The sequence below is a fragment of the Zonotrichia albicollis genome, chromosome 3, assembly GCF_047830755.1.
Source record: "Zonotrichia albicollis isolate bZonAlb1 chromosome 3, bZonAlb1.hap1, whole genome shotgun sequence".
NCBI classification, from domain to species: domain Eukaryota; kingdom Metazoa; phylum Chordata; class Aves; order Passeriformes; family Passerellidae; genus Zonotrichia; species Zonotrichia albicollis.
The window spans coordinates 74,172,525-74,185,046 of NC_133821.1; the positions used below are offsets into that span (position 1 = coordinate 74,172,525).

The 12,522-nt window shown below is 35.1% G+C and overlaps 1 protein-coding gene across 31 annotated transcripts in view; it reads left to right on the top strand.

Moving 5' to 3' along the window:
* Positions 1 to 12,522, top strand: part of TRDN (triadin) — a 229,596-nt gene that overhangs the window by 198,066 nt on the left and 19,008 nt on the right. For 28 of the 31 annotated variants that reach the window (XM_074537877.1, XM_074537878.1, XM_074537896.1 and 25 more), the window contains 6 exons: positions 678 to 725; positions 1,599 to 1,619; positions 5,589 to 5,615; positions 6,679 to 6,714; positions 6,911 to 6,955; positions 7,915 to 7,950. In XM_074537877.1, coding sequence (XP_074393978.1) covers positions 678 to 725; positions 1,599 to 1,619; positions 5,589 to 5,615; positions 6,679 to 6,714; positions 6,911 to 6,955; positions 7,915 to 7,950 — 213 coding nt within the window. The remainder of the gene's footprint in view (positions 1 to 677; positions 726 to 1,598; positions 1,620 to 5,588; positions 5,616 to 6,678; positions 6,715 to 6,910; positions 6,956 to 7,914; positions 7,951 to 12,522) is intronic. The other 3 variants (XM_074537889.1, XM_074537884.1, XM_074537901.1) reach the window with 1 other exon arrangement.

Below are 12,522 nucleotides of genomic sequence, written 5' to 3' on the forward strand. Positions count from 1 at the left end.
TGTGTGGTGGGGTTTTTCCTAAGTCTGACTTTTGTTTGTTAGATCTATTTGAAAAAAAAAAATCTGCTTCAACTTTTCTATTTCCAGCAACATAACATAAATTATAATTTTTTCAGTAGTAATTATAGTAATTATGAAGTAGAAGGATGGGAGGAGGGGTAGGGAAACAGGCATGTGGAGATGAGATGCATTTTCCACATCTAAATATAATTTCTTCATATGTAATCTTATGTGTCCGAGACTTTGGGAATTCTGCTCAAGTATATCTGAATCAAGAACAAAGGATGAGGGAAGGATTGCTGAGTTGACTCTGCTTTCTCCAATAATAAAAATTAAAAATGGACAAAATTACATTTAAGAAATTACAGAAGACCCTACTAATGTATTTCTTCCTTAAGACACATGGATGACTCTTAGTAGATTAATAGTAGCTATATTTGTGAAGCTTTGTGCAGTACTAATGAACTTTGCTATTTTGTGGCAGATCCCTCAGTGGATAATCATTTAATAACCATTCATTTGTGGGTTTCTTTTTCAAAATAACAGCATGAAACAAGAGAAGGGGAATGTTTAATCCTGAAAAACATACATGTAATTCTTCTAACCAAAAAAAAAAAGTGCGAAATGTAACTGAGAAACATTATGGCAATTTTGTAATGCTGTTGTTTTTTGTTTAGAGCATGTAGCAATCAGACATGAAAAAGATGTTCCCTTTACAAAACCAGGTAGGCACTCCTGCATTTTATTTTGCATATTTGTTTTGAAAATGTTATTTAAAGAAATAGTGAAAATACAATTGTATATGACAAATGTCAAAACCATTGTCCTGTAATCTATTTTGATACATAGAATGGCCCTGACATGCCGTACCACAAACTAAATAGCACAGTACATTTGTGTAATGCTGGTTGTCATTTTAAAGTATAGATATTTGTACACATCAAAGGTCAAATTTCTGCCTCTGTAATTCCACTGATGTCAAAGGCATACGTCAGCAAAGAATTCGAACTGCTGTCTGAAACTGCTCACTTTAAATGGTTCCATTGTTCTAATTATTTGGGGGGATCTGCCTTTCATTTGGACTTCAGAAAACAGTTAACCTCCCAGGTAAAGCAATACTTAAATTTTCATTCATTGCAGGTATTATACGATATAGTATTTAGATCTTGATCTGGCACAATCCATAATCTGTAGCAAATGTCTCTGATATCACAGCTCATGCACAATTGCACTTGCACATGACAGAGCAAAATTGATGCTGGTACAGGAAGGAGCATTGCTCAGTTTCACTGTGGACTGTCATCATGGGTTTAAAAAATGTCTGCTCCATGCTTCTTCATGAAAGGAAATAAGTGAAGAATTATAATTTTCATTGTTAATATTATTCATCCTTCACTCTAACAAAACAATTTCAGTCCATAAATGAGAACACCCCTACTAGTATCATTCATTATTAGATTGTTGTTAATTGCTGTGAGATTAGTAAAAATGTGTTTTGATACATGGAAACATCTAGAATAAAGATGTTGTCTGCCATAACAATATTCTGCCAAACCTGACTGTTTTGACCATTTTTCTTTCCTCTTTCTACTTCCCAGTCAAACCGAAAAACACCGCAAGTACGTGTAATTACTTATTTCTTATGGAATATAAACCTTCTTTTCAGATGCATGTTCTCTATATTTGCATTTTTGCAATTTTCTCATGTTAGATAATGCTATTTTCTTGCTTATACTACAGATACTCTTGTATTCTGTCTGCTTGCTGACAGCCGAACACAACAAAATCAAGCACATTTATAATGCAATATTGTGAAGATGCAAGATTCAAACTGTGTTTGCAATTTTTGCTCCCTAGAAAATAATGTAAATTACACTGGTAGCAAAACTGATATTCTGGTGGGTTTAGATGAGTGTAGATGTATAATTTATATCTATGCAAATGTACTGTTTATTGAAAACAAGAAAATAGCATGTAGCATAACTGAATTAGACAACCTTTTCCTTAATTCTTTTACCATTTGGAAATTTTTACATCATTAATTCACTAAGCACGTTGTTGGCCTTGTTCCAATGAAAGCTTTTTTTAATAAAAAAAACTAAATTAAATTAAAGAAGGGAAAGAAATATTTCCAATTTAGATTAGTTTTAAGGAGGATTCAAGAGGAATTTGTCACATTGCAAAAACTTCCACTGAAGTCATGGGATAATGTCCTTTTTAAGGTTGTTTTTAAGGAAGGCTTCTACACAGATGAAGACTGGGATCTATGCTTATTGTGGCACATTACATACTGCAAAGCATGGTCAGACAAGAACCAGAAGGACAGTGTTTGTACTGCGTGCTTTGAATTGTGAAAATGCTGGAGTGTGGACCTTCACAGAGGAATTAGTTGTTGCCTCTTTAGCACAGGAGTGTGGGGGCTTTTTGGTGCTCTGCCTGGCATTTCAAGACCAAACCACATGTTATTCTGGTGGAAAGTAAGCTGACCACAAGGCAAAGAAAAGTGATTCACTTTAACTTCCTAGAGCAGTCACCTGTGCTAGGTGCCTAAAGTTAGAGAGGATGAATCCTGCTCTGAAACACCTGTAGGAAAACAGGATTACTCTGAACCCCAGATGTAAAGTGGAAGTATGAGCCCAAGGTACCTAAAATGTGCTTACACTGAAGGATCTCCTTCAGCCCTGAACTGCAATGTTCCATTTTTTAGTTATTATTGCAAAATTATTACTTTCTGTGAAGCTATCCATGGGCTTATTTCGATTTTTGCCAGTATTTTAAGAAAATTTTACTCTATTTAATTCTATTATCCACTTTTGCTCACTCTTGTTTTCTCTGGATCTGTTTACTGACACAGTGATTTATCTGAGGGACCCAGTGATGGCACTCACTACTGTTAGAAGCTCATCACAAATTTAAGTGACTAATTCCTTATGCTTTCATCACAAACATCACTACCTATAAAATGCTTTTTTATCGAGAGCTATATTACCCTGGTATACTGTGGATATAAGGAATAGCCAGGATATTTTCCCTTGCCCTTTGCAGAGGGTTGTTTCTACCACATTCTTGAGCTTATATTCTGCTGCTTGAAATTATTATAAAGGTTAACAGTACCTTTAGAAAAATGAAAAAAAAAAAAAAAAGAACAAAGAAAAAGAAGGAAAAAACCAGCAACAAGCAGACTTATCGTCATTTACAAAAATAATTCTCTATACACTGCCCCTTTTTGAGTGAACCATCCTTGAATAGATCAAACTTAAGATTTTAAACACCAGAGCTGTCTATTCCAAATTGTTTTTCTCCACTTAAAGGAGAGCACTTAGTTGGATCACTACCTTCTTTATTTATAGAGTTCTATATAGCTTTGCTTCATGTATTTCTTAGCCAGGTGTGTAGTGTACTTACCATAACATGAACGTAGCTGACATCTAATTCAGTATGAGATGCAGCAATAGACACAAAATACCCACTGATTTTGGAGTTCAGGTCCAGTGGAATATATAATAAATTAATATATTTATCCTGGACTGAATTAATTCACAAATTTAATCTTGCTCAGTCTTATTGTAAAAGCAAATGTGGTTTTAGTTGCTAAAGAAATTGGGTCATTAGGGACTGCAGGTATAAACAGAAAGACAAGGCTGTTTGAGAACTACCCAAATTAATCACACAGACAATTTCAGAGTGGGAGCTTGTTGCCATGGTCTCACCTGTAGGCAGGTATACATCACACAGTCAATCACCCAATTTTAAAAGCAATTAGTAAATCATCTTATTTTTCACTCTTTCTGTTTTAGTGTGCAGGAAGGTCTTTGACAACCATTGACTGTACATCAAACTTGAATGTGTAATGAAACAGAATTAACTCCCTGCATACTGACTAAAGACTCACAAATTGTGAGACATTACCTTGAACAGAAAACAAAGCTGGTGGCAGATCTTACACATGCAGGAATGCCAAACTGTAGTTTTCAGTCAAGAGGGAGAACATGTAGGCTGATATTTTAAAAAGACCTTAAGAATTGGCAAATTATATTCCCACTTAGGTTTAAAATGAAAGCCCCATAATAGGAGTAATATGTGCCCCAATGTTCTCAGACTAAGTCAAAGTATGTTGATGCATTGAGAATAGGAAATAGGAAATAGGAAATGGCCCTTACATTTCATACAACAGAGGGTCAAACCAACTGCCCTTCAGGTCAACAGTCTTGCTGTACCTGACTGTCCAAGGAAATAAATTAATCCTAAATTAGGGTACATGCACATAACTGGGCCCATCCAGATCCCTCAGAGAGACACTCCCTCACTTAAGAAGTGAGAGCATAAAACCCTTTCCTAGATTCAGTACCTCAGAAAAAAATCGTGGTTTTTTTCTTCTGAAAATCAAAAAAACATATTAATTATTCCATGGGTCATAATGTAGTAATGTGTCATCTTTAGGAAGCTATGAGCAAGATCGTAAGCAAAAAGGTAAATATTAAAGGACTTTGGCATGCTAGCATTTAATAGCAGCAAAACTGGCCTTTGTTGAATGCCAGTGGTTTCCAAGCATTGAGCGCTGACATTTACAGGTCTCCTTATGGGCCAAGATTTGAGTGAAAGCTTCCTGTGATGCATTAGGGAAAATGATGTTTAATTGATTAGTCTTCCTGTGGAAAAAGCATTGACTGAAACATTTTCACCTTGGTGTGAGCTCATGTTCATCTGAAGCAAAACTCAGCAGGAAGAAAGTACAGAGAAAGCTCAGTCAAAGGAATACCCTTAAATGCTTTGTGATCTTATTCCTTTTTTGTCCTGCTCTAAGTTCTAAGAAAAGAGGCTTTTCTTTTTCTTTCTAATTGTATTCTTACATAAAAGTGGGACTAATGAAGCAGTGATGGGTAGAAAATTATTGGATTCAAAATGACAATGTAATTAATTTCTTTGATTTAAAATAAGTGATGATGACTTACACCAGAGAATTTCTATCCGTTGGGTTGACCACTTTTCATCAATTATTTTGGATATTATAATAGCATAGGAATATATGCTTCTCTTGTGCTAGGTGGTGTGGAAAGATTTAGTCAAAATCTCTCAAGAGATTTTATTCTTAAAAGGCAAGTCAAACTGCTAGTGTGCGAGAAACACTTAGGGGTCAATGCCAGCTATTCAAGGTCAGTGTCAGTCTTTAAATGTGAAGTGTGGATGATAAGAAAAGAGAGGTAACACTTAAGCTGAATACATTTTTTGGAAAATAGCATAGTCAACTATAACCTTAAAGGCACACTTAAAAATGAGTCTGTTTAAATATTTGCTTGCTGGAAAGCTTTGGTTGGCGCAGTGTTTGCATTTGCAGGAATTGTATGTTGTATGCTGGATTATAGCACTTCAAAGAGTGAGACGGTTAGCTTTCAGTGTGAAATTATACATACACACCCATTGTTAAGGCACATTTGTTTGTAAATTAATACCCTGCAGAAAAGTTGCAGATGAAAGAGATAATCTATTTAAATGGTTGCTTGCCCTGAAAAAACATGGTACTGAAATTTTTGTTCTTTTCCTTCCCTTCCCTGCCCCCTTTCTCCTCATTGCTGGTTATTTTCCTGGAGAGCCAACAGCTGAAATCCCAACATCAGGTAAATATTTCATTTTTCAAGTATGCCTCATGGAAAGAACTAATGAACACACCAGTGTTGATTAACGCACTTTGCTCATCTGCAAGGAACAGTGATAACGTAAAGCAGCATGCGTGAAGTGACAGCCCTGCAGCTACACAGGTCTCTGCCATAGGCTCTTCTTTCCACCTGATTATGTGATTTTCACTGCTCACCTTCTGCAGCACGTTTTGGTGAGCTACACACAGCAGATCCTCACTGAAAGCGCTGGTGAATCAAGTGACACGTACCAGAGGACACTGAAGAAAGCGTTATTACAACTGGTTGGATGACACAAAGTGCAAATGAACCATTTGAAGGCAGCCAGCTATTTTTCTGCTGTAGTCAACAGGGAATACTGAAAAGGGCTCAGGTGCCTGAAGCGACATACTTTGCTTAATTTCAATCTGCCTTGATTGGTTGAATGGAGTCACAGACCAAATGCTTTTGCAGCTGGGGAAAAAGGATGTAGAAAAGGAAACAGAACATGCTCAAAGTGAATGTAGACTAGGAAAAACACCCCCCAATAAAATAAATCACAATCTATTGCTGCAGGACTTCTGTATGATCGCATATGGCAGTTCTAAAGGTCCATCTAGCTCTGTATCCTCAGGATTTTTGTTTGTTTATTTCTTTCAGATGTTTGAGATCACTCTGGGAAAAAGAGTAAGAAGCAAGCAATAGGCAGAGTCCTTCCCTAGTGTATTTTCGCAACAAACAAATAAGTAAATCTGGCAGTAGTTAGGGAATTTCAGAATTCAAGTGCTAAAGTATTTATCAGGATTTTCTAAACTACTCTGCAAGCAGCAATATTCAAACAATTTCTAACCACTCTACACAAAGCCCAGAACTGCTAGTGCCACTAAGAGTAGCAGACACTGTTGCAATATTACAGACACTGTAAACATGCCATGAGACACATTTACCACAGTAATTCTTCCGGGGAAATTACCAGTGAGACAATCTTTGCACGATGTACTTACTGTAAAAGCCCTGTATTTCTGATGCCTGCCACTTAATGTTATTTCCTTTCAAATCTTTCTAGCCACAAAAAAACCAAACACAATTAAGGAAAAAGAAGGTAGGAATTTATTCTATGTGTTCATATATATGTTGAAGATCACAATAAAAATAGTATGAGATAGCAAATTTGCATGTTTGAGGCAACCCCTAAAATATCTGTGTTAATTCTCAAAGAATTTTAGTTGAAAACTCTAGGTAAAATCTATTCAACAGTCAGTTTATAAAACTTTAACTGTGCTACTTTTTCTTTGTAGAAAAAACAACTACGAAGAAACAGCTGAAAGATGAAAAAGCTAAAGGTAATAAAGGGATGAAAATCTCTGCAAACAGCAATAAAAATGCAAACATTCAGGTTTGGGGGATTTTATGGGATTAGAAAGAGGAGCTTTTTTTAGTCTTTCTACATACATACGAGTAAACCAAAATGATGAAATTGTACACAAATCCCCAGTAATTGAATGTCTGGTGTCTCCTTTGCATATGAATATCAAGGATTACATCAGTGCATCCAGTGTGGCTGCAGTGGTGCCCTGCCTGTGACCTCCCTGGCTGGCGCAGCAGGGACCTGTGCAGCCCCCAGCACTCAGGATCCAGGATCAGCAGGGCCCACGCTGTCTGCGCCTGTGCTCCCTGATCAGGGAGTGCAAAGTGCATCTCCAGAGCTTGTCTGGTGCCTTAGGTCACCAGCATCATTCCTTAAAATAACTCCAGTGATGCAAAATAGCTACACAAGAAGCCCTTCTTTATACACAAGACAGATTTCATCATCTCCCATATTCTGGCTAACCTCTTGTTCACAGCACTGCCTTGATTGTTTCCTCACAGTAATATGCAAATAGAGAAATGCTTTCTGCTATACCTCTAAACATAATTAATAACAATACATGACAGTATCTTATCAGGTAAGTGATTGAAGGCATAAATATCCTCTCTACATTGGTTAAATGCAATGACTTGCACATAAAATTTGCACGTTTAAATCTCAAACCTTAAAGGATAGCAATAACACTGGCGCCAATTCACTAAACTACTGTCTAGGAGCAGTTTGCTTATATGGTTATACTGGACAGAAAATGTATCTGTTTAAATGATTTACTAGGAGAGTCAGGCTTTAAAAAAAAGTCTGGTTTATAGAAATTCTTATCTGAGAGATGATTACAAGAAACAAACATCTTTCTTATTGAAATTTATTTCAGTATTTTGACTTGAAACTGTAGATTAATTTATTATCTATGTTTTTTTTAATGTGTCCCACCAGTAAAAGAAGATCCACGACATCAAAACCTGACATCAGGTACATGATTTTTTCTTTATTGTAAAGGATTCAGGAAAGTATTGGTTTGTTGTTTGGTTTTGGGTAGTTTTTTTGGGTTTTTTTAAGGGAGATCATGCAATATTTTCACATTTATAATTCAAGTCTATGGAGCAAGATGTGAGACAAGCCAGGCAAATCAGGCAAATCAAATCCATAAATCTTGTTCCTGTGAAGAATGAATTGCTGAAATGGTATTGCTTTACCACCTTTCTAAATTTTTAAACATATATTCATCTGATTGCCTTATAAAACAAGAGTTCTGTAATTAATATAGCAGTGCAATGTCAAAAATTAATATTTTCTCCTCATAGAAAATCTTTTCCGTAACAAAGTCACATAGGGAGAAATGTTCAATTTTTTTTCTCCCACATTAATAAATATTGTCTCCTATCACATTCTGCCTCTACTCCACTCCAGCAAAAATAGTGAATAAAGATCAGTATCTCAGGAGAAAATCTCCCTCCATTTTGTAATCATGTTTTTACTAGTTTACCGCAAAAGGAAATATATATTCCAGATTCTTGACTAGTATAAATTAAATTACTAGCTGTGACTTCAGTGGACCTGCATTAATTCATGACAGACAGGGATCAAAGTCTTTAATCTCACCTGACATCTAACTGGTTTACACAGAAAATATGAGCTACATATGAATATGGTTCCTCTTAATGGAACTTTTAACCTACTGAGGAAAGTATTTCACTTCTAATTATCCAGATTAATTTGTTGTATATGTTTTTTTTTTACTTCTTTACTGTAAATAGAATGATTTAGAGTCCTACAATCATGATATAAAATGTGTAACATATGTGCAGTTATATGTATGTATTTATTTAAAAACATCTACTTATCCATATGTAGAAAGTTAAAATCATAGAAAAATAAAAAAGATACCTAAGTATAAAGCAAGTGCAGAACAATTTGTTTTCAAGAAATAGAGAGTACAAATTAAATGCTAAATAAAACTGGGATTGGTTACCACATATATTATACAAAAGTATTTGCACACATGGCTCACTTTGTTTTATAAGGGCAACTACATCTACAAAAAAGAACAGCTTCACTTTTTTAATCCTATTTTCTTTAATCAGTTACACAGAGATATGGAGTCCATAGATATAGACTAGATAAGATATAGATATAGACATAGGTAAGATATAGACATAGATAAGATATACACTTTTATTCCTCTTGGTTATTATGTTATCAACTGACAGATACAGAAGGTAGAATCCATGATGTAAAAAGTTTATTGCTATTTAATAACACAGAATTTTTTATAGATCAGGAAATGTTAATCATAATATATAACCAGTACATTAAACCAAAGATTTTGCCAGAAGAGAAAAGAATTCTCCTATGCATCAAAACCTCAAATTTAGTGTAAAACAAAAATGTACTACAAATTTTCTCTCACTGGACTTTGTCTTGCCCACCACCCTCCTACAAAGTTTCCATCATTCAAAAACTGTGTTTCTGTGACTTTCATCTACATTAGTTATGATGATTGTTTAATTCAGTTGTAAGTTTTCACTGGGAAATTTTTCTCAGCTGGATGTTTCTCAGATCATGAACAGCTCTGCAAAATCAGTTCTTCATAACTGGCTTTGCAAACAGATCTTACTATGTAAGTGTTCTTAAAATATTCATTTTTCACCAAAAAAAATACTTAGTTTTCTGACCATGGATAAAAGGTTTCCAGAAGAACATCAAAGTTACTCTTTTGGATGTTGGTTTTAGGTATTTGCTCAAATTGAGAATTTAAAAGTTTAGACCAAGTCCTAGGTCATGTATACTTGAATTGGAACTTGATGACTTTCACCTGTTCTGTTTGCAGATTAAGACAATGCTTTTTCCCCAGTTCACTGAGTACTAATTTTATTTTTCTGATAAATGAAAGTAGAAAAGGATTTACACATTCTGAACTAATCTAAAACTTTAAATAGTAAATCTTCAGTCAGCCTTCAAAAGCTGAAGAGATTCCTATGTTCTTAGATTTTCATCAGAACTCTTCAACCTTTCCCTGATATTAAAAAGCAATCAGATAAAGATTAAGCAATTTTAAAAGCTGTATATAGATGCAATTTTAGAATGGGCCACATTTGAACAGAATTTTAAGCACTACTGTACCTATCATAAATAATGGTGCAATGTGCAGTAGACACTAAATTTCACTCTCCTGTAGATCTGCAAGCAATTAATTAGAATGCTTTCCTCTTCTTTTTCCTCCCTAAATGTCAAAGTTGACACCTGTACTGAGGATGAAATTTACCAACAGCAAAAAAAAAAAGACAATTCTTGGAACTTCATTTTTATTTCTATCTTATAACAAATGTATTTGAAAGCACACACAAGCAGGTTTTTTGACTCTTGGAATGAAATTTAAGGAGAGTAAAAATTCAACTCTCTAGTGAGGATTATCTACCATAATCTTTATATGAACAGCTGTACACTTCTACATGTTCAATTTTTTTTCAAGGTTAACATCAGAGAAAGAAAATCTAAATGGATCAAAAGTTCATTATATTTATCCTAATTACCTTCCAACTGCCCTCTTGAATGAAAACTCTTGAACTAATGTATATTGCATTTATAATACAGTGTGTTGAAGGGGTTGACGTTTTTTACTGCCCACAGATGTGCAAATGTGGCAGAAATAAAGAGAGGCTGTGTTGCAAGAGCATGAAAAGTGAGAATTCATTAAAGTGATACTATTCCCACATGTTTGGTTTGGTTTTTATTTTAATTAGACTAGAGTGTGGATTACTCTCAAGGTCAAGTGAAACCAAACCAGTCATGATAACTTCCTTGTAGATGTGTCATAAATAGACTTACATAATTTGTGCATCTACCCTCACACATTATTAGAGGTTTGAAACTTTACTTGATGTGGGAACTGTTATACTTACTGTTTAGTTAAAGAACTTGTACTTCAGTGAAAACTGAAATCAACATTAAGCAGAGTTGGAACACGGTTTACATGAACACACTATGCAAGAAGGAAAGATGGAAGGAAAAGCACCTCACCTAGATTTTTCATGTATTTCTGCAATGATAGAGATTCTTAAATACAATACCTATTCTCAAATATTTTCTAGAATAAAGAGCAACAATTTCATCATACTATCAATATATATTCAATGCTACATATTAATCACCACATGAAAACCTCAGCAACTGCAGGGCGTGAATTCATTATGTCTTAAAACCATGTGGGAATTGGTTTATTACTGAGGTTGTTTCAGTCCTTTGCACTTTCTGTGCAGTAATATATTTTCCAAAGTTAAGATGACTTCCAAGTCTGCAAAAGTAGAAAGTTTTATTTGGTGTGAGGTTTGATATGACAGCCATTTGGGAGACTATGAAGGAGGTTTCCTCAGTGCTGAGAGAATGTAAACTTGTCAGCAGTGCAATGCATGAGATTTTTCCCACACATATAATTATTTTGAAAGAGAGTAAGATGGCTTCATTTTTTTCCTTTGTTCTGGAGCATTTGAAGACCTTGGAGTAAAACGATCTTTTTCATCATTCTGAAGTAGTAAGTTTTGTCAAATTCATTAGGCACAAACATTGGTAATATTCTATAATACAGAAGCATTGAACGACTTTAAAAAACAATGTGCAGTGGTCAAAAGAGAAGGCAAAAACTTTGCAGTGCAGGTTGCTCTCACCTATAGACAGGTGATGAGCTGCAGATACTATATTCTCTGCTCTCCTTGCCACCCAGTCTCTGTGTCTCAGATATATGATGGTTCTGACATACTCTGAGCAGTTTCTTCCAAAAATTCAGCAGCATGAACTTGTACTCTACTGACTAGAATTTAATCACCAGAATTCAGCAAATAAATCATTAATATTGATGATGCTGTTTTCTGGACATAAGAAAGTCTGCTGTTTGCTAGAATATCCTTAGAAGGAACTGACACTCTGAGAAGTTTCAGAATTTCTTGTAAAAACACTGTTCTCATTTATTTACACGACCTGTATTTCTGTAGATTATTCTCATTAAGATTTTCATCACACTCCAGTACAAGAATTCAGCATTAGATCAGGATGAACTGTGCACTAGGGCTGCTTGCAGGAGAGTCCATGTAGAACATCCTCCATTCTGTGGATATACACAAATGTCCCAACATTTCACGTTGGTCAGAATTGTGAGGACCAGGCCTGTATATGTAGGCCTTCCAGCAACTTGCTATTAGTCATTCCATTATCCTGATGGCTTTTAAGCAAATACTTGGAGACTAAATCTTATCAGACTTGTCTAAATGAAGACATGGAGGAATACTGCCCATTTAGAAGATGCATATGTTTAGAGAGCACAGTTAAACTGTGCTAAATGCTGGAGTGGTCATTTATTAAGAACTAAGGTGACCCTGATTTAATTTCGTTTAACCTACTGTGGAATTTTCACTGAGGCTGCTTTAATTTTGAATGAGCATCTGCACAACATTTTATATGGACTAATTAATCTCATTTTAATTTACCTTGAAATAATCTTGCTTATTTTTTCTATGCAGAAAAGACATCCAAGGGGGAAATTTCAGCCAT